Source organism: Cuculus canorus, chromosome 2, assembly GCF_017976375.1.
Source record: "Cuculus canorus isolate bCucCan1 chromosome 2, bCucCan1.pri, whole genome shotgun sequence".
Classification (NCBI taxonomy): Eukaryota; Metazoa; Chordata; class Aves; order Cuculiformes; family Cuculidae; genus Cuculus; species Cuculus canorus.
In genome coordinates, this window is record NC_071402.1 from 128,064,936 (window position 1) to 128,088,337 (window position 23,402).

The 23,402-nt window shown below is 39.6% G+C and overlaps 1 protein-coding gene across 4 annotated transcripts in view; it reads right to left on the minus strand.

Moving 5' to 3' along the window:
- Positions 1-16,604: 16,604 nt before the first annotated feature.
- Positions 16,605-23,402, minus strand: part of LOC104068020 (ATP-dependent translocase ABCB1) — a 37,106-nt gene continuing 30,308 nt past the window's right edge. For all 4 annotated transcript variants that reach the window (XM_054057690.1, XM_054057692.1, XM_054057691.1 and 1 more), the window contains 5 exons: positions 23,089-23,245; positions 19,825-20,022; positions 18,956-19,162; positions 17,802-17,948; positions 16,605-17,290 (listed from right to left, as the gene is read on the minus strand). In XM_054057690.1, the coding sequence (XP_053913665.1) occupies positions 17,093-17,290; positions 17,802-17,948; positions 18,956-19,162; positions 19,825-20,022; positions 23,089-23,245 (907 nt within the window). In that variant the 3' untranslated portion in view covers positions 16,605-17,092. The remainder of the gene's footprint in view (positions 17,291-17,801; positions 17,949-18,955; positions 19,163-19,824; positions 20,023-23,088; positions 23,246-23,402) is intronic.

Consider the following 23,402-nt stretch of genomic DNA (forward strand, 5'->3'; position numbering starts at 1 on the left):
CTGATGAATTTCTTTAGCAGCTGAATATTTATCCTCTGAGGGAGAAGCTGACTGTTAAAAAGATAAACAAGAAACTAGAAAAATGATAGGAAAATAAAATCTCCTCTTTTCCCCCAAATATACTAACTATGGTCAACTCAAGACTGATGTCTATCAGTTTTATGGGGATTAATGATACCTTGCACAGACCGAAGTCTGCCAAGGAGGGCAAAATTCTGTAAATTACTTTTTTAAAAAAATATAGTGATGGACCTACTTACACACTGTTATGTATTTCTAATAAAGTAAGTACTACTACATATTTATAATACGTTTATATATTACATGCTGATATCACGTTCAATATATCAAATACATTAAATGTATAATTACATGTGGTATATACTTATGCACTGTGTATGAAGCATAAAACTCATATTTCTTCCTGATGGATATATCTGTGCCTTCCTGCAGAAAGAGTACAGAAATGAATAATTTCCTTTCTCTTAGAATACAGCTTGTTTAAAAAGAAATCTGTGATTAGTTTTTAGTTTTTCCACGTTGTGTAATTTCATGCTTATGGATGTATTTTAAGTTTATTAATATTGTATTTTTCCTCTAAAATACCTGAGAAATATATGTCTTTTTTGAACAGATTCTACCCAGACCTTTCCTTTCCCCAAGATTAATACTCTTGACTCATACAGCATTTGAAAGTTCCGGCAACTCTCCAATCCATATATTGAAAGAGTTTTCTTATTAACATCTGAATTGTGTTTCTTGGTGAGATGTTTTATTCTGAGCATATAATCAATAGTTTGCCAAACATAAGTTCAGGGTTATAGGTTCACTTTTCTGGATTCACACCTCTTTTCTTTCTTTTTCTACGGCTGAATTTACAAGAAAATTCTGATGGAAATAAACATTCCCCTGCTCCTAAAAATGAATATAAAACTTAAAACCACACATCATAAAAATCAGCTTCCTACTTTAACAGAAAGTTTCAGATAATAGGTAAAACGTGTCTGAAGACAGCATGGAGTTTGGAGTAGGAAAATGTTTTTCTTTAACAATACAATACTTTATTATTAAATGACAAGCCTTTTCTCTCCAGAATTAAGAAAGTTGCTGTATTTGGATTTCAGAAAGATACGCTGCATTTTGGAATAGGCTTTTCATTTAGGACGTTTCTTCTGCAGTTTGCTTTGATCTCAGCAAAACACATGGGTGAGTGTTGCTAGAGGGGGGACCTCATGTTTTAGTTTGAGCAAAACTCATTCTTTGCAGAACATATTGGAAATAACTAAGGAAATAAGAAATAGCCAACTGCATGTCTGTCTCTCCTTCCAATAATGTTGTCCATCTTCAAGCCATGAGTGTCCATGCCAGCTCTACAAATTTATCAGAAATGTCGGTATCTGTCAGGACTGTTTTAGGGACAAAACCACAGATAAAGACTTCTTCCCAAGTCCAAGCTCAAACTAGTTTTGATGCTCCACGAAAAGACACCAGCTAAGTTTGGAGGAAAGTAGAAAAGTGGTTGGATTACCCTTTTATTGTGGCTTTTCCCCCTTCTCCACCAATTTGTCTCCGTGTTAATATTACTTCAACAATTATTTCACTGGCTGGTCCTCTTAATCTGCATGCTGGTGCCTGGATACTTTGGTTGGTGGCTCTCCATGCTATGCTGTGCTGGCCAACTCTGTCAAGAAAGGACATCTATGTTAGAAAGAAGCCAGGGAGGAGCCATGTAGTGCTTTTCTGAACCCCAGCAAATGGTCTCTGCAGCCAGACAGTTGCAGAGACTTTATGAAAAACCAAACTTATCTGCAGAACTAATGAAGAAAGTATTGAATTTGACAGACATTTTATACAGAAATTTAGGTAGTATGCAATATACCCTTCTGACTGGCTTCTTCCCTTTGCTTTATGATGGTTGATCAGCTAAGCTGTACATATCATTTTAGGACCTGAAAGAGTGACTAACTTCATAATCATGATTGAGTGCCTCCAGCTTGGAGATATCTTGCAAACCCTCATGGCTGGATTTACAAATAGAAGCAATATGTGACAGTTGTTGAAAACACTCAGATAAAAATGATAAGTTAATCTTAAAAATTAAGAAGACGAAGAAGTGAATGAAGCTTTGTGGAAACATCTGTGTATTCGCTTTCCCTTGTCATCAGCTCTGACTCCAGGAACTCTCTAGTAAGAATGACACTCAGCAGGATGATTGATCACTTAAAAAAAGTGGGACAACTTTGTAACCCTGGAGGCATTTTTATGTACTTCATACATAAAACTTTTCACCTAAAATAGCTCTGATGTCACAGTTTTACTGACCTGACTGCTCACTAGGTATTTTCTTGCATTGCTTTGTAGGAAAGCTATTTCCTTCTTCTAGAGTCAGCATTTGTGTCTGCCTGTGCTCTACTTTCTTAGTCATTAGCAGTGAATGCATCAGCTACCATTTCTCCCTGGGCAACAGAAATGACTGTGACCACAACGGAAATCCACTCTCCTTACAGTCCTTCCCTTTGCTTTTGTTACACAAGATTTCATAATGTCATGACGTTTGATCTTACTCAGCTTATGTTTCTTTACAGATAGCTGATTTAGATGTGAGAAAGTTCAAAACTCATTCATGCAATAAAACTTAACCAGATACCACTTTATTGCAAGAAACAGGTAAAACAGAAATCAAAATCCACTTTAAAATCAGTTTTATAGGATCTATTCTCTTTTCCCCCAGGCTTCTCTGATGAGACAAAGAAAGCAAATTAATGTCTCTTGGTTAAAATACGTCGTCTTTTAAGATTTTCCCTATATCTCTTCAGAGCCACTTTTGGCTAGGGAGATTGCTTGTGACTGAAATAACCAGAAATAGTTTCACTGAAAAAAGGCTTGAAAAGATTAGTAAACCTAACAAAATTGGAGATTAAACTTGACTTAACGATGCTGCTGAAATACTAGAGCACACTATTCCTCAAACTCAGGTTATCCGCTTGCATTGAACTACACAGTTTCAGGTATAATTAAGGAAACAGGCAAAGATCACTGTGAGTTAATAATTGTTTTTGAACCGCATATTCAGCTAGAATCATTATTTTGGCCACACAGTAAGCAGGCAACTTTAGTTAGACCCAAACTTCAAAACCCTTAAGCCATGCCACTCCAGATCAGAAAGTAGGAGTGGGTATTGATGAATAAAAAAGAGAGCAAACCCATATTTTTGTTGTTCATAGCCAGGCAAGAAGAAGGTAATAATGCCCACACATTAACTACTTCCTTGACTGCATCTCACTTACCCTCCTAATGAACAGACTTATTGAAAAATAAATGCAGCAGAGGAACTGATTGCAAAACTCTCTAGAGTTGTCTTCTTCAGGAAAGTTTCTTCAGAAAATTGAGAGAGATGGGTTTGGAGATTCAAGTGATGTAAAACGCTAACCCATGACTTCCAAAACTCATAACTCTGCAATTGCCTCATGGGCTGGAAAATCTGTGGCTTGAAAATTGCTATAGTTCCTTGTGGCTGGACTTACAACACAGCCTCAAGGATTTTACAGCCAAAAAGAAGAAATAGCTTTACTAGCAGCCTTGCTTCTACCTAGTTTTGCCTTGGAGAATAACTGGGTTACCAAGAGAGTAGAAATTCTTGCAGTCAAGTCTCTTTCCTCTCTCCCCTCAAACTAACATGTCACAAGACAATGTCATTGCTATGAATGAAGGTTTACACAAGTGGAAATGTCTTTTTTATTTTTTTTTTTTTAAATAAAAGGAGCCCACTGCTACTGAGGTTTGCCGAAGCATGGACTATCTGCAGTTTTTACTGTGCAAAAAGACTGTTCATAGCTGAAATTAAATTTATTTGCATCTTAAGGGCAAATTACTAAAGAAGTTCTCTACGTAGCAGCAGTGCCTGCAGAGGCTGTGCCTGAGAGTGGCAGTGTGCTATTGCAGCAGCATGTGGTGCACACTTACGGCATTGCTAATGCAGCTAAAAATACGGTGAGTAAACAAGCAGGGATCTGTACAAAGTTTGTTTGCCAATAGATGTCACTGTAACATACCTTATGTAGTTTTATAGTTCTGGCAAATGCTATTCCACTTAGCTGTGCTGGGAAAGGACTTTGTATGTGTCCTGTTTTGTTTCATAGACTCTTGTCTATGCTTTTTTTACATATAAGCCTGTCCATATAATGAAGAGCAAGTAAACTGGGTCATCTACTGTCTATTGCCTCATCCGTTAGAAGGTTAAAAATTTTTATCTGTTACATAATGATAAAAGCAGACCTTTACCATTGATCTGTTTGAATTTGCAGGCCTGACAATTAGCAATACCATCTGCAATAGAGATTATAATCAGACTTCACCGAGATAACAGAGGAGAGATCGAGGAGCTGCAGAGGTTCAGATAGCAGCCCACAGCTGCTCCAGCGTCTCAGTTGGTGCTGAGAGAATATCTGTTCACATGCCACGTTGTTGTGGGCACATGTAACTGAGAGCACGACTTGGCACAGCTCTTTGGCAGCTCTTGCATCTGACTCATGCTCAGAGAAATATCAGAACAGTCCTCTGCTAAAGCACTGGGAAAAGGCACCTCTTCTGTGCTGGACACATTAGCCAAAGACTCTGCTCTGTGGGGAGGAGGATTTTTTAGGAGGGTTTATTCTCTCACCAGGGGTTTGATTTCCCTTGCCAGATCGTTCATCCCGGCCATCTCCGTCCACGTTGTATCCCCCTCTCGTGCTCCCACATCTCTGGCTACTTAGCAGTGGCATTACAGAAAATGTTACTATAATTAATGTGCTACTGCAGGATCCTGTCCTGCCTGTGCTTTCATTCTTGGCAAATGACTCAACCCTTCTTTTATTCCCCCTTATGGCAATCAATGTGCATCAGTGCCTTTTCCCCAAATGGTAATGTTTTTATTTAAGGACATCAAACATATTCCTTGCTTGGTGATGCCAAGTAGAACACAAGTGGTTTTGACCCTACCAGCGTAACCAGAAAATCCAAAGAGGTTTTTTTGCCTTTTGAACTTCCTGCATCTTTTTAGACTGTCCAGCACACATCTGTAACAGCTCACAACCAGGCCTGTTAGCACATGGCTCGTTAAAAAGCCATGGCTGCCAGCTTCTTTTGGCCTAAAACCTTCCCTTCACGGCACAAAACAAACACCAGCCTGTGCACTGAGTACCTTCAGGGAATTTGAAAGGAATAAAAGTGATGTCTTATCAGAGAGTTCGGTTCTCTGTGGGTGTCATTGTGTGCTGATGTGTCATAGCCTCTGCGCTCCTCAAAAGTGGGGAAGTGGAAAACCCCCATGGATGAGACTCTGACCTGAGGAATTTGCCTTGTAAATTACACAGAAATGTCCAGCTGGTGAGAAGGTTTTGTTTTGTCCTCGTGAATTTTTTTTCGTTTAAATTTTTTTTTTAATTTCCTCTCCTCCTGCAACCATTTCATATCATACCATATGCAAGGTATATAATTAAAAAAAGGTGTGTGTGTGGAATATTAGTGAATTTCAGTCAGGGCTATTATTTCCAATTCCCCTTTGTTGTGGCCTAATCAAAAACTTTTTCTGGTAAATTATTAGGATTTAATTCTTGGAGCATATGAACTACTAAACATATGTCAAAAGCCAGAATACCTCAGACTTAAGCTGCCTTGAAAACTTTGTCATCCCAGTAACAAAAGCTGGAGGTACAGATGGAGTATCACCACCTTGCCCTGCTAATACTGCTCTTTCTCGGCAATCTGAAATATTTCCTGTATTGGGGATACAGAGAATTTCTCATGAAAATATTGCTCAGGTCCTATTTAGGCTAAAACCGTCTTGATTTATGGCAACTTAAAAATATTTGGCTGCCTGTTGAAGTAATAAAAAGCACTGAGAGTTTTGTGGGTATGTATTAAGGAAGAAGGAAGAGTAGCTTTTTATTGAACACTAGCAAGATGGGTGTTGGTTTTTTTTAAAAGTGAAAATATTAAAATCAGTTAATCAAACCAAATATGGATGAAAACATAGGTATCACCTCTCCTTTTTAGTCCAGAACCCATTTGTCCTATGAGTGAGGACATCAGAGGGGCAAGTCTTGCTCAAAATGCCCATAGAGGGCACTACAAGCAGCCCTGGAGCCCAATTGTCTCACATGGGAGAACAGGGGGTAGAAGGAGTGTCCCACCTGGAATATCTGCAGCAGTGTGTCAGGGAGTCTGCTGGGGCAGAGCAGGTGGTGGCTTTGCTTGGCAGGTGCAGAGCGGAATGGCCATCCTTGTTACGCAGAAATAAGTGTGTGGCAAGCGCTGGCAGAGGCACAGCAAGGACAGGCAGCACTGTCACCACCACAGCCGGAGGTTGGGGTGGCACTCCCTAGAGCAAACACGTTCCTTACTGGCCCAGGTTGTTAAGCCTTTTGCCTGAATAAGGCAGGCACAGGTAGGGATAGAGCAGTCTTACTCAGGCTATGAGATGACAGTGTGGAATGCATTACAGAGCATAACCAGAATGTGAACAACTTTTGGTTTTTTAGATTAGTTTGGTTTCCCACTCCTCAGCTTCTCTTCCACAACGGGTTCCTCTTGTCACAGGAGTCACCTGTGAGAGTTGTATCTCCAACCTGTTAGAAACAGGACTGTATGATCAGCTTTGGCTGTATAGTTTATCTGGTAAAAAGCATAGCAGAAATTAGATAAAACTACTCACAGTTAAACATGGACATTGGTTTTAGGCATGAAAAATTACTGAGAGGGTAAAGGTCTTAATCTCAACATTATAGAATGAAATAATTTTTTTTACCTGAAGAAGTTTTTTTCTGAAGAAGGTATTTTAAAAGCAGAAACAATACTTTCCGTTTCTTCAACAAATATTCAAACCAGTGGATTTAGCTGAAATAATTGTTTAGTGAATGCGTTTGCATTCTACCTTCCCCCAAAACAATTTGGGGATGACACCTTCACAATCATTTTGCAATTGCCATTTATTAACGAGGAACTTGCTATGTTAATAGTGTCAGGTAAGACTCTGAGCTGATTTTGGAAACCATCTAATACACATCCTGGCACTAATCCTGGTATATCTAACAAAGTAATTGGTTCTGCAGACATAGATTGCCTTCCTGTTGTCTCCTCAAGGCTCTCTTGGTGCAGTCTTAGGTGGCTGTGACAGACCCTAATGCTTCGAAACCTGGGAGTGGCTGGACAGATGGCTCATCTCAGCTGTCGCTGGATGTAGAAAATTCCCTGTCTTGTGATCTGAGCATAATGAGGCTTCTTAGAAAAATATGACCTTTTGAAATCTCTACTACTAATCATCCACAGAGCAATCATTCCTGACAGAAATTCTCTGTATTTCGCTTGTTTCCCGTAGCATCATTACTCACCACGTTTGGAGTTTGCTTACCCTTTCCATGTGTAGGACTTCTTTGTTTGAGACACTCTATTATTGTTTCATGTGCTTGAAATATTCAGGCAGGACTAAAGTTGAACAGTGCTAGTCATTTCATAAACAACTCAGGGAAATACCTCCCCCTTACATGACAGGTTTGCCATTTATTCTGAAGCAAGTTAGGACAAGTGAATGTGATGAGCTGAAAGAGGGAAGGCCACATGAAAGACGTATGGCTAATGTCCTTGTAAAACAACATCTACCCCTCAAGCCCCATGAAATATTCCCAGAAAACATACACACCTGAGTATCATTCGATTCAATCTTTAATGGCTGCCAAGTTTTTTTGAACGTTAAAGTAGTGCAGAGTCCCGAGGAAAGATTTGGAGATGTTTCTACTTGTGTGTGTTCACCTAACCTACATACACCTCAAGTATTTAAGGTTTGGGAGGGGTTTCCTGTTTCATTTTTTTTTTTCCTAGACTGATCTCATGTGGGGAAAGGATTCTCCTTGTCTCATTAGAAAGAAGCTGGCACATTTTAGAGGTGATTGTCTAAATAATAAATATGATAACGATTCTAAGAAAGCCCCTTCTGACTTTGGCCTGTCATCAAATTGGTGTTACATGCAGTAACTGCAACTCAGTACTTAAAGTTCCTAGATATTTCCAGTTCTAATAATTGATTTGGCCATCATTATCTATGTATCACCCCACCCCCCAATGAAACACAGCAAAACACTGTTTGTATAGCTTTGTTTCCAAGGAAACATTATCACAAGTGATAAAGTTTCACCAAGTGGACCCTTGCTAGTCCCAGTGAAGGATGGAGCTGCCCGGGTGGCTTAGTTTCTCTCTCTGTGGCAGTGATTGAAGCTGAGACACTGACTAATATCTGGGGCAACCTAAGAAGAAGTGACGGGGGTGGTGGTGGTGAAGGAAATTCCATCCAGTTTTGGTGAAAACAAACAGAACTACTAATGTTAGAAAGAGCATATATTATGCAATAGGTAGTTTTAAGCAATATTCTGTTATTCACAAATGACACATTTTCAATTGATACAACCCGTTACATGCAACATTAAAAAACATTATGCCTGGTTTCTTTTGCTTTTGTGTTTTTTTTTTTTTTATTATTAAACTACCAGACACTCAGCTTAAATATGACTTGTCTTAGCATAAGTTTATTATAAACACATGTGAAGGTTTATGCGAATCTGTCAGGCATGGTAGCATTATGATTGAGTGCACTTAAGAGGAAAGAGGATAAAATACATTTTTAAATGTATTATATTCCCCATAAAGATGAACAGAAGCTCGAGAAGTCATGGCACACGTTGAATTTTAATGAAATGTGTTTTAAACATCACCCATGTAATACAGTTCTTTATTGACACACACTTGGCAGAAACTACGTAATCAAGACTAGGGTGGTATAAACTGTGCTCATGCTGGCTTGACGTAATTTCTAAGGACACTCAATGCCAGATGTTGGCCCATAGCGGGTGGCATTTCTGGGCTCTTTCTGTGCTAAGCATTTTCTCAGCACTGACTGATGTTCAGGGCAGCAGTGGGGCACTGCTGCCCCTGTGTTTCTATGAGAACAACGCACGACTGTAGGATGGCTGGGGGGAGAAGGAAAATGGGAAGCCGCCACAGGAAAGAGATATTTTTGGAAGAAAGTAAGCCTCTGGCAAAGCAGTAAGACAAGGAGAGGTTTAATTTTGCTGCAAGAAGTGTTTTCAGAGAAGATGGTTTGGGTTGTGCAGGTTTTCATAATACCATCTCTCATGGAAGCCAGGAGGCAGCTTCTGGAGTCTGGACAGGTCTGCTGCTGCTTTCATAGCGTGAGCTGTCTGGGCTTTTCAAGTGCAAAGAGTTTAATTGCTTTCCCAGGAGGTATGGCTGAAAGGCCTAGACATAAAAGCTAACAAAGGTTTATATACTGAAAAATAGAATAAATATGCATGAGTAACTAACATCACGTGGACAAGTGCAGTATGTGAGTCAAGAGCGATGGCTTAAGTATCTGACCAAGCTGAAAAGAGAAATTGCATCATCAAAGCTTGATGACTGTCAGAAGCAAAAGCTACTTTTAACTCTGCAAGATTGAACTAAAATGCTGAAAGCCAAAGGAATTTTCCCGTGATTCATTTGAATTTTTGCTTGGATTCTTTCCAAACTTCTCACCATGAAGCAACCTCTAATATATTTAAATATATACAAATGTATATTTTAAAAATATAAAACTACACATCCATTTAAGTATACTCATACGTATTGTGAAGTGTATGCTTTCCTCTCTTCCATAAATGGGGCAAATTACACCTTTCCTCTCAGAAGAAACACATCCATAACTCTATTTATGAAAAACAATTAAGAAGAGATAGATGTAAAGATTATTTAATGGTGATATATGCAGACATACTTATAAGAATCAATATACATTACCACACTGTGCAACTAAACATATAGGTATAAAATAATTATAGCAAGGTACTAAGTTATACAAAAGAAAAAAAAAAGAAAACATTTAAACATAACACTGGTATAGTCCCAAAAATATTGGCATAAATTCATGGAAAAAGTTGCTCCAGCTCTCAAATTATGCGTAAAATAAGAAATTGAAGAAAATAGTCACGCGATTCTTTATTTGGAATTTTACTTATTCAAACTAAAACAGCATTACTGAATACTAAAATGTAAATCACGTTACACATCTCTTAACATTGCTATAATATCATAAAAATGGCCCATTAAAATTTCATTTTCATATTAAGTGTTGCTGACATACACTTCATTTACAGTAAATAAAACACATGTACTGGGTTTATAACCAAGACCTCTAGTGCTGTATAAAGTGATAGTTGTTTGGTTGAGTTTCCTCTGAGGCAACACACACTACATTGCCAGGTGTATGTTCATATGAATAGCAGATGTCAAAATGGGAACTCCACATACCATATTTTGAGTGGTTTCATAAAAAACAGGCAGTGTATGGGATTGTCAGAGACATCATTTATTCTGATCCCTGAAAATGTTAAGTCCTTCTTTAAAATTCCCTCATGCTATCCAGGAGGTGAAAAAAATCCATATTCTGCTAATTCACTCAATATTATAAGCCATTTTGGATGCAATTTCTTTTCCATCTTACACATTCAGGATAAATAATACCTGTTTCCTGAATGTTTGTCCTTCGCTTCAACCTTCTTGCACTACTAATATCCAGATGAAGAAACTTCATCATCCTGTGCTGTAGAGACCTTTCCTCTTCCTCAAAGTACTCCCCAGCGCCTTTCTGGTCAGGACCTCCAAATATTATTTGCAGGGCTGATAATCTAAGCTAGCAATCACTTTAACAATTACGAAACATTCAGGGTGACACTTCCTTCAGCTAACATAAACGTATAATCTGAACAAAACCTGAGACTCCCTATTTAGATTTAGGGTGAGAAATAGGTACTTCCCCGGTGTAGTTCACCGTGTATTCAGACAGATGTTTGGAAGCAGATGAATCATATCCTAGCGTGTGTTAAAGGTAATTTGACTGTTTCAGCCCTAAATGTCTGCAACTGAGTGGTAAGTGTCCCATGGAAGCGCCTGTTTCCCCCTTGTTTCCCTCTTAGTACGATGTCGTGTTCATTCTCTGGGAATGCTCTCTGTGGTGGATCAAATACTGAGGATATCCTTTTGCAACCTTAGGTGAACTTGAACAATTATTTCCACAAAATAGCCATATGCAGGTTGTTCTTTCAAATCTCAAGGACTTAATTGCAATGTGGTTTTGTTTTGGACAACACTGAAGAAGGTAGCAGTCACAGAGAGTGTTTGTAATGATTAGAAAGAAATGAGGTTGTTACTCCTATGGCAACAGCAGAGCAAGGAAATATATAATGGTCAATTCAAACAAGTCCACAAAATCTATTTTTGAGCTAACAACATAACATATATTTCTGTGAAAGTAGTCAGTAAAATAATGATTGGCATTTTCAGGAGAATTACAGGAAGGCTTAGAGAGTTTGCTTTGGAGCATGTGATATTGATGTCATTAGACAGGCTGGGGATAACTTGAGCGGATGTGTGAGCTTCCCTAAGGGAACAGCAAATTATTATTTCCAGATGGAAAGACGTGTTTCAGAAAATAGTTTCTAGGCATAACTGCTGATGAGCCAGATAGGCAATAAATGCTGAAATGAGATGATGACTGCAAGGGTCTCAGGTAGATAAGAGCTGCTTGCAGTCTAGATGACATAGCACAGCACAGAGGCACTTGGAAGCAATGCAGTGCAGAAGATTCACTTACCAAGAGTTATGACCAATCTTCTGCTGAAAATTTTGTTAATTTTAGCAAGTAATCCTTTTGCATCACTATTGCTTTTGGCACTTCCTCTCTCATCTCTGTCTGAACTTTCACATTGGATTCCGTAGTGCAACATTTGCGGTGTGTGCTAGGGAAGGTGCTTGAGGAGGAAAAGCAGCCCAGGGAACTGATAAAACAGTCATGGAGAACTATAACCCTGGGAAATGTCAGGATGATAATCTGTGGTAAGGCATAGGGCAGCTGGAGGGTGATAGAGAACACCAAGGCAAATTATTTCCTCTAACTTCTCATGGAAAACCATCAGTTCTTTACAAGTTCCTAGGGATCAGGACTTAACAAAATAAGCTCCTGAAGTGTACTTTACAAAAGAAACTACATATATGGTGTTTGTGGACTTGCCCAGCTGCTTCTTTTCCTGCCTGTGTTGAAGATCTTAGAAACACCTTAATGTCTTGGACATTAAAAGAAGACTTATTTTACTGAACTCGGATTTGTCCTATATGCAGCAGCACGGATACATGGAACGAGGTCAAGTAATGTACTGACTTTAACCTGCTGTTTTGACCAGTTTATGTACAGTTTGGATAAAAATATAGTGATTGCCAAGCCACACTTTGCCAGTGTAATCCAAATACATTTGCAAACAGAAGAGCTTGGAAATATCTTGGAAAAGCTGTCACTTTATTTCCTTCTTCAGCAAGACTCTACCATGGCTCCAAATAAACTCTATGAACTCTTCTGCTGTTGGTGGTTTCTCCTTAGAAAAAATGAGTTCCTTGCCTACAGTGCCTGTGGTAGCAGGCAGTGGGTGAGCCCTAATGGAGGCAGAGCTGGAGCAGTTCCGCAACAAAATGTTTGTTCATGGAAAGGGAGGCACAAACCTCATGCAGAGAAGATATTTAACCCTTGAAATCCAAACTCTACCAGCACTAGGTGATCAGCTGTCCTGCTGATACCTATATGGTAGGATCTAGCAGATCGAGATCTGGATTTTTTTTTACCAGTGTTACAAGCTCAGCTATTTTCAGAGCAGCCAAAGTCCAGGAGAGCAGCTTCACTTAAAACCCTCCAGCAGTGGCAGGGGAGCAAACCTTAACTATCCCGCACAGTTTCTCAACATTTCTCTTACTAATTAGGTGAAATCACAGACCATTAACATTTAAATAGGCCTGCTCCCAAGTGTGACAGGAATTTTCCTAAAGCTCAGTATGTCAAGAACCCTGCGAGCTCTCCATCAGCCAGACACATTCCCACTTGCAAACACATAAGTGAAAAGCCAGGGGTACAACGTGGGCTGCCGGTAGTTTGGAAAGGGCAGGCTGGGTATTGCCTGTCACAGATTGTTTAGCAGAATTCTGCAAACTCTCCAAATTTTAATTAAACTCATAAATCTAAGCCAGGTAATACATAAATACATATAAATGTTGACTTAGTCTTACAGCTGACCCTAAGAAAACTCCAATTGTTCTTTTCTCCCCACTTTTCAAAAAAAGGTTCACATCTAAAAGTACAAGAGTTGTAAATTGCAATTTTAATGAAAATTTTCTTTCTTGCCATACAACAAATGTTATTAAGTAACTTCTTTATGAGGATGCATGCTTTACAGGTTTTAGGTGAATACAAATTAAAATTTTATAGGCTGCAGAGGAAAGTAGACAACTGGGAAAAAACATGTAATGGTAAAAAATATATTAATTTACTTTTTTTGCACACAGCATTATTTCTGATTTGCTGATGGGTATTTCAAACTGAAATAGCACATTCAGGAACGGGAAATATCCACACCCACTGGCATAGGTGAATACTCATACAAATAAGAGGACAATTAACTCTTTGAGGCCATGAGAATAATCAGGTCCTGTGCCCTCTAGTTCACACGCTTCTGTCAGCTACTTATCTCATCTCTGGGGCTTCAGTCTGCATTAGTAATTAACATTTTAACTAGACTAATGATTACAAATTTTTAATCAAATTTAACAGCTATGCATGATATGACAATGGAGACAGGTAGTTAAGACACAACAACTTCTTTCTCCAAATTCCCTTATAAATGCCTTCTCTGAAGTCTTTACTATCCTTTTTCGGGGACATGATACCCTAGTAATTCCACAGAAGGCTTAAATCAGTGCTAGCATAAATCAAATGTATGGGTAAAGTTCTTATTGCCTAGTCATGAACAAGGCCTTTGGTGTTCCTCGATAAGCATGGGGTGATGTGTTTCCTTCATCTCTATCCTCATGGCAGTCACCTTAGGGGTGAGGTCCCCAATGACACCAACAGTGACTCATCATATTGTGGACATGTCTGGAGAACACTAGCCCTTGCCTGGGCAGGGATAAGAGAGGTCTTTTAACTCAGGCACCTGGGATAGATGGCAGCACAGGATAGAAAGTGACAGGGCTGAAACACTTCTACTCTTAAGATGCGCACTCTCAGACTTCACGTTTAGGTCAGGGCTAATTCTTTTGACCTCTGTATCAGTCTAGGGTTTGGTGCTGAAAAGGTCTCTGAATTTAGGTCTGTTTTTAATGAGAGACAGCCTGCAAGCTCTATCTAGCTGGGAAGCTCTGAAATAAACCATCGGAGTTTGTTAACATATTAATCTGTATCTCTTGGAGGCAGTGAAGTCATGCAGACTCACTCTGTCTTTCAGAAGGCATGCAGCAAAGTGCTCTTTTGTCATTCTTACAGGTGGCTAGGATTTTGCTCTGTTCCCTTGCTCATCATCTCTTTTGTGTTGAGTAGGACTTGCTTTTATCTGGTGTTTTTCTTAGATCTGCAAATGATCTTTTAAAGAGGGCTGTGATATGAGTGGCTTTTAATATGTTTGTATTGAAACAAATTAAAGTATGTTCACATGTTACATAACATCTCACTCGTGAACGTAAGTAAATCAATGCTATTTACTTCAACTGCGGTTTATTGTTCCCTTTTGTAATGACATGAGAGCAGAGGACATTCTGAGTCACATCTGTTTGGCACTGCTCTTTCCTCACTTGGCTGTCACAGTCCCAAAGCATTGCACACACACTCCCTGCATCACAACAGCAGCATCTGCTCCTCCAGTCCAGACCAAAACCCATGCCTATTTTTCCATAAGGAACAATGTGACACAGTGCTACCAAGCATCTTTCTTCAGACTTTTACCTGTTAGTCCTTAACATACTTAGCTGGTACCGATTCTGTCCAGCAATTGCAGCATAAGAATATGCTGTGTAAACAAGGCTGAGGAATATGCCATAAGGGATATGAATGCAGCCACTTTTCTTTCCGTGGTAGATAATGTTGATCTCTGAAAGAGCAAATAAGGGCAAACAAAATGTTGCAGAACTTATTTTTCTAGACTGACCATGCAGCAGCTCTTTCAGCACCTTCCAGGTCAAATAGCGGGTATTTCCTCACTGCTCTTGCCTCTGTGTTAGTGAATAATTCCAAGCTGACGGGAAGGATTTTTCTCCATTTATCTGCACGGATGTGAAAGCAGTATTTTCCATAAAGATGCTCCATTAACTAGTCCCAGGTGTTAGATGATTCATTATGTTATAGATCCTTAGCTTAGTGACTTTTATCTCCTCTATTTATATATTTAAATTATTTTCCCATTTTTACTTCATCTTAACTTGTTACTGAAAGAAATTACAATGAATTGTAATATCACAAAAAATATTATTCATTACAATAGTCATGAAAACCACTTATACATCTAACCCAAAAGTACAAAAATAGTTCTCTCCTACCCTAAAAGATTTCTGGATTAAGAAGGAAGACATTTTATTTTCAAAACTATGAATCAAACTCTACTCCTTTTAATTTTAACTCCAATACAGAAACAAAACAGGAAAAAGGGGAATAATCGGAGCCTACACTGGATAACTGGGAGTGTAATGATGGCAGCAGCTCCTGTAGCGTCTGCCTATACCAGAAACTGAAGAAGTCACACAAGAGGGGTACCTGAGCCAGTGGTAACTCCTCTTGTAACAGTCCCTGAGAAAAATTGTGTGAGGGAGAGTAAATATATTTATTTTGGCAAAGTTGAGACCAGAACTTGTTTTCTTTTGTGTGCTTTATTCCCCTCATAGATCCTTATACCAGAGAACAATTGAAATGAGCAAAGGAGATAATCATTACTGTAAATTTTGTCTTCTACAATTGAGCAGAGTTATCTGGAAATTTTGAAGTGCTGCAGGTTGCTTCAGGCTGTAAATACTAACCCGAAGCCACGTGCAAAGCCTAGGAAAATGCAAATGCTGCAATTTGACTTAACCAGCCAAAAAAAATCGGCTGCTTAGTAACTCCGACTACACAGTAAATGTTCTTCAACCGTTGAATGATGCGTTGCAGCACCCCGAGGAATACATCAGACAAATAGTCAATTATTAAAGCAGATGTGTAAATGAGTTTTTGCCAACACTTCAAACAATCTTCAAAATTATTCATAGGAACATTTAGGTTGGGAAAGACTCTTAAGATCATCAAGTCCAACTATTAACCTAACACTACCAAGTCAACCACTAAACCATGTCCCTAAATGCGGTGTCTATTCAAAATAAAGGGTCTCATATTGAAACCTACTCTTTAATTTTTTTTTTTTTTTAAAGAAAAGCTATTTACGTGCCTGACATGAGTCCATGCCAAAAGAAGCCACTCTTGCTCCCTTTCGAGACTTTTGAAATCATCCTGACGGATGCAAAGAGCGATTAAACTCGGTTAGGTTAGCAACTTAAAAATAATGAACAGAAAATGGTATCTTTTATATCAGATTATCTCCATGTGGAAAGCTTTTAACTATTAAAATTATTGTCTAAAATAGAATATTGGATCTCTGAGAAATGTGTGAAACACAGTAATATCGGAAATGCAGCTTAAAGTGGGGAAAAACAGCAAATCCACACATCCAACTCCCTCTCTCTAAATTTAATACAAATGCCTTTATTTGATGAGTTTATGGCTGCATCTGGCTGGTGAAGAAACCCAAGGGGCAAGGAGAAACAAGAGCTTACTGCTTATCCATGATTCTTAATCACTACTGTACTCTGCTACTGCCTTGGTCTATGGCACCTGGTACAGGCCAGGGTTTGGGGGGACAGCAGGAGCAGGGTGCCCTACCTAAGCTGTGGTGTGGATAGACTACTCTAGGTCTGGCTCCCTCCAGATCATGCAGTCCCCACAAACACCTAGTAGATTCATCCCCTGGGACTTCCTCAGGCACATTCCATGATCCATCCCTGGGCATGCACTGGTCATCTCCATGGATGTGTGGGGCAAGGGATACACTGGGTACAGCAACCACGCTGCAATATAAGGTCCCTGCTCCATCAGCACATACACAATCAACATTAATTCTCTGTAAGCTTTTCATGTCTTCCCAGAAAAAAAGAAATAAATCTGCAAACTGTACTAATTAGAGACTTGTGCATTTACAAGCGCATAGTAGTGTCCTTCCTTTGCCAGTAGCTGGCTGTGGGTGCCCTGCTCAACCACCCTGCCATTCTGGATCACTGCAATGATGTCCGCAGTCTGTACTGTTGTCAGGCGGTGGGCAATGACGATGCAGGTTCGACCTTGCCGGGCGTTATCCAGAGCTTTCTGGACAATCTGCATACAGATGTTGTTAAAATGCTGTTAGCACCCAGAAAGCCATTATTTGTCATACACTTCATTTCTTACTCTTTTGTTATTACCCTAATATACTCCCCATAGATGTACAAGTCAGTGCATACACGAGACAGGGTTTCCTCATTGAGGTCAGTGAAACAAATCAAATGAGCGCGAGAAGTGGATCCTTATCCAGTTTGGGTCAGAAGACAAATTCAATATTTACCATAAAACACAGCTAAAAGGAAGACTACTGAAGAGTATCAGCTTCCCATGGTGTTTCCTATGTACAGTTTTACATTTTTGTACTTTTTTTTACTTTATTAGATATGTACAGCTTCCTGGTGTCTTTCAATTTACAGCTTGCAGCTGGAAAAATCAACTGCGATACACCTACCCTGTTGTTTCACAGCTGAGCATTTAGAACAAGTTCGTACTGATTTTATTCTACAGGAAGCAACTGGCCGTGTACATAGACATATATATATTTCACATAATAATCATTACTCACCTTTTCACTTTCTGTATCAAGAGCAGAGGTAGCTTCATCCAGAAGCAGAACGGCAGGATTACGAACCAGAGCACGGGCAATTGCTATTCTTTGTTTTTGACCTCCAGAAAGTTGTGTTCCCTTCTCACCCACTCGGGTATTATATTTCTGGATGTTAAAAATTAAAAACGAAAGCCTGTGAATACTCTTAGAGAAGGAAGATTAGAAAAGTAAAGTTTTATGTGCAGCTATAAAAATGATTAGATTTTTTTCCATCTTGAAAGAAAAGAATAGTGCAAGACATTTTAATAAAGCTAAAGTTTTATAAACACCTGTACTATGAGTAGTTATATACACAGCTACACATATTTACACCTGGTCTGAAAATCTACCGCCTCAAAGACTGGAATGGGTCTTGAATGATACCATCAGTGATACAGCGGGAAGGTGTTCACAGACATCTGGCCATGAGTGTATGATCAAAGATTAACTGGAGATTTAACGTTTACTGACATATACATGAAGAACTTGATCCTGCATTACTTGTGAATAATAATCCCAAACATTAGTGGTCAGGAAGATGAAATATTTTTCAGCATGATTAAGTACTTTTCAAGTTACATAGAACTACAGTGAAATCAAATCATCAAGGTACTTTTTCTTGTTAGAAACAAATGCTTGGCAGGCATGAAGGTTAAATGTCACATCATTCACTTTTGAGTTATTGCCCCTTTATACTTGTTAAGAAATGCTCCCTATGCATGGCTCATCCAATTAGAATTAAAACATTTAGTTGTGATGAGGTATTTTAGGAAAAAAAAAAAAAAAATCATCATTCTCAGAGTAGCATGAGAGGTTTCAGCTGTCAAAAGATAAAATACGAAAAAATTATGAGGACTTGTTTGTACACAGAGTGTACTCATTTTTTTCAATCAGATTCTGCTTTGTCTACCACTAAAATAATTGGAACATTGACCTTTTTTTGAACAAACTAACAAGGATTTTAAGCCTAAAACACACTGACATTTAAAAACATAAAGTCTCTATTTCTTCCTGTTAAGGGAAACAAAAATGCTTATTTTTAATTTGATCGATATAAGTGAGCACTGCCTAGATTTCTCCATGTCACTCCAAAAATCTAATCTCACTGTGAAGAGAAGATCACTACCTCTTACCTCTGGCAGTCTTTCAATGAAGGTATGAATATTTGCTGCTTTGGCTGCTTCCTCGATTTCCTCCTGACTAACCAACCTACTGTTGTCTCCATATTGAATATTTTCAGCAATGCTGCAGTCAAACAAAACCGGCTCCTGTGACACCAGGCCCAGTCTGGACCTCAGCCATTGTAAATGCAAAGATCTGGTATCAAATCCATCTGCTAACTAGAAAAAAGCAACAGAGAAATGATGCCAAGTTGACTACAGAGCTCATCCACAGATACACATTGTAAACAGGAAACACAGATTGGGAGAGGAAGCCTGTTATGAGTTAGATTCCCAGCTGAAATGTAGTAAATTGTGCATGCAAAATGGAAAAGAACCAGCAGCGTAGATGAAATATTTTCTTTCATTGGTTTTTAAACTTGAGTGTTTTCACCACTATTTCCCAACAGACAGAAACAGAGTGCAGATCACAGGCTGTTCTTGCAGCCCTTCCAGTCCTACTGACCACAAGCAGCACTGAAAAGTTCAGAAAGCCTAGTCCTATGAAGCTGAACACAACAATAAATATACTTGGCTGTAGGCCTTTACGTCAATCTTAAAACCTCCAAGGAGGTTCCTTTGGAGTTTATGTCCTCATTAATGACAATTGCATCACAAAGCCCATATCTTCTGACGGTAACACAGCAGCACCCCTGTGGGTTTACATCCGTTTAATCTGAAGCATGTATCTATGTCCATAACGTGTGACCAAGTATAAGTGAGATGACACGCCCCTAAAAAAAGGAGATATTGCCAGGATTGTTTAAAACCTCTGAAACCTTGGAAGATACAAAGTTCTGTAGATTTAATTGTTATTAATAACCACGCAAGTCTATTTTTACCACTTGTCCTTCCACAGGATTGTAAAATCTCTCCAGGAGCTGAATGGATGTACTTTTGCCACAACCGCTGCTTCCTACTAAAGCCAGAGTCTGTCCTTTGTTAACCTTCAGGTTGAGTCCTTGCAGAACTTGTACTTCTGGCCTTGTTGGATATATAAAATGGATATTTCTGAATTCAATGTTGCCTTCAAAATTGCTCTGAAAAGTAATAGAGAGTTGATATGTTCATGTCAACATTTATTAGCTTTAACAATAATAACACATGCAAGACTTGATTATTAAAGTGGGAGAATAGACAATAGTTTAGGGGGCATGTTTTCAAAATTGCTTTTGAAGTCCTTTTAAACTACATATTGAGTTTAGTATGATTTATGGAATGATCTGCAGATGTAAGTCACTAGATACTTGTGGAAAAAGAGCTTTCTGCATTTCTTGGATCTATTGTTCACCTTTGAAAAGTGTATCTTTAGGAAAATAAGCAACATTATTATTTTTCATTTCTGATGCATGTAATTGAGGCACCCCTACTTTTGATATAATCTATAGTGTTTGCTTCCCTGATCTCACACTGCTGGTAGCACAATTTCAATTAATTTAACATGAGCTCAAGATCAGCAATTAAGACAATGAAGCTAAATTCTTTGGTAGGCAGTTTACAGCATGTAGAACAAGGTGTATTTTAAATGATATTTGTTAACTAGCTATTCTAGCCAGGCCGATTTCTAAGCACAAGCGGAAGAAAAGGGACAGACGTTAAGGCTATTTCTTCTCCTACTATTCGGGGTAGGAGCCAGCCCAAAGTACATACCAGCAGCATCGCAAGTACAGTGCTCTAAAGGGAGCTCATGATCTAATTTATTGGGCTCCAAGCTTTACAGAAGCCACAGGCACCACTGGTAGGTTAGTCCAGTCTTTACTAGAAATATTTTCATTTAAGTTTTATTTTACCAGGGAACTTCTGCCACATCTTTCAGTGTCTGTGCCGGAGAGCCCTGGTTCAAGAAGATATGTAATTGTGCCCATAACTTTAAAGGCTAAAAATTCTGTGTATGAGCTTGGAGTTAAGCTGAATTATGGCCTCTTGAATAGGAGTTATCATGTAATTTGACAAGTGCTGACGTCAGTTTCCATAATGACAGTTTTGATTGAGAGGTGAATTTTTGGGATTTTTTAAGTAATTTTTTTTTTTCTTTTTGTGTTGCTTCCCCCACCCCAACTTTAGAGCAAGATTGATTATTAAGGTAGTTTTGACTTCATATGAATCCATATCTATTTGTGTTTTCACAGTTGAAAGAGGATGTATTTTGGCAAAACTGTTCTGTCTCTGAAGGAACTGGTCTCTCTTATCTACCTAAGCAGTAGAAAAATGTACCTTTGCCCTTTTTTCTTGTAAATCTTTACAAAGGCAATGCAACTGAGGACATTGCCAGTGTTATTCTGAAACCGTTTAAGGTGTGGGTTAGTAGAATGAAAATAACTTTTTTTTAGCTCCCTCAGAGCAAAACTACATTTAAGGGTGGATACTTCTGACTGAAAATCAAAAATAATATGGCCCACTAAAAACAACAAGGCAGCACTATTATTTTATGCTGTGTCTGTCTTTTGTGACACCCTAAAAAACCCAAAATATGAATGCAGTTTTAAGACAATAAAACATTAGTAATTTAATTTCAAGTAACCCCAAGGCCTACTTGGATGACCTCAAGTAACCCCTGGGGAGCCCCCAGAGAGGTGCTTTGACCTCAAGTAACCCCAGGGCCTACTTGGATGACTTCAAGTAACCCTAGAGCCTAATTGGATGACCCTAAGTAACCCCAGGGCCCAACTGGATGACCTCAAGTAACCCCAGGGCCTAGTTGGATGACCTCAAGTAACCACTAGGGGGTCCACAGAGAGGTGCTTTGACCTCAAGAAACCCCTAGCTTGGTCCCCAGAGATGTACTTTGACCTCAGGTAACCCCAAGGCCTACTTCAATGACCTCAAGTAACCCCAGGGCCTAACTGGGTGACCTCAGGTAACCCCTAGCATGGTCCCCAGAGAGGTCCTTTGACCTCAAGTAACCCCAGGGTCCAATTGGATGACCTCAAGTAACCCCTAGCATGGTCCCCAGAAAGGTTCTTTGACCTCAAGTAACCCCAGAGCTTAATTGGACAACCTCAAGGAACCCCTAGCATGGTCCCCAGAGAGGCTTTTTGACCTCAAGGAACCCCAGGGCCTAATTGGATGACCTGAAGTAACCCCTAGGGGGTCCCCAGGGCTCGGTACTGGGTCCAGCCCTGTTCAATGTCTTTATCAATGACCTGGATGAAAGCATCGAGTGCACCCTTAGCAAGTTTGCAGATGACACTAAGCTGGGTGGAAGCGTGGATCTGATGGAGGGTAGGGAGGCTCTGCAAAGGGACCTGAACAGGCTGGACCGCTGGGCTGAGACCAATGACATGAGGTTTAACAAGGCCAAATGCCAGGTCCTGCTCTTGGAGCACAACAACCCTATGCAGTGCTACAGACTGGGAGAAGTCTGGCTAGAAAGCTGCCTGGGGGAGAAGGACCTGGGGGTGTTGGTTGACAGCCGACTGAACATGAGCCAGCAATGTGCCCAGGAGGCCAAGAAGGCCAACGACATTTTGGCTTGTATCAGAAATGGCATGACCAGCAGGTCCAGGGAGGTTATTCTCCCTCTGTACTCAGCACTGGTGAGACCGCATCTCGAGTACTGTGTTCAGTTCTGGGCCCCTCACCACAAGAAGGATGTTGAGGCTCTGGAGTGTGTCCAGAGAAGAGCAACAAAGCTGGTGAGGGGACTGGAGAACAAGTCTTACGAGGAGTGGCTGAGAGAGCTGGGGTTGTTTAGCCTGGAGAAGAGGAGGCTGAGGGGAGACCTTATTGCTCTCTACAACTACCTGAAAGGAGATTGTGGAGAGGAGGAAGCTGGGCTCTTCTCCCAAGTGACAGTGGACAGGACAAGAGGGAATGGCCTCAAGCTCCACCAGGGGAGGTTCAGGCTTGACATCAGGAAAAGATTTTTCATGGAAAGCGTCATTGGGCACTGGAACAGGCTGCCCAGGGAGGTGGTTGAGTCACCTTTCCTGGAGGTGTTTAAGGGACAGATGGATGAGGTGCTGAGGGTCATGGTTTAGGAAGTGTTAGGAATGGTTGGACTCAATGATCCAGTGGGTCCTTTCCAACCTCGTGATTCTATGATTCTAGTTTAAATTTTTTTCTGAAAAAAAAACCCACAAACAAACAAACAACAAAACCCTTACCAATTTTTCACCCTCTTCACTATAACTGTCAATTAGAGGTTTTCTGTCCAAAAGTTGAAAGATTCTTTGAGCTGATATTTTAGCTTTGCCATAATCTGGTGCCAGGGAAGCAGACTGACCAACATTCATAGCTGCAAATATGATGGAAGAGAAGACTCTAAAAAACAAAAGACAAAGCATCATTCATGGCAAGTAGAACAATGCATTATTTTCCTCATGTTTAAAATAAAACCTCAAAATACAGTCTTTTAACATCTTTTGATTATGATATTTCTAGAGCACCTCGCTCCCCAAAACTTCATCCAGAATTATCA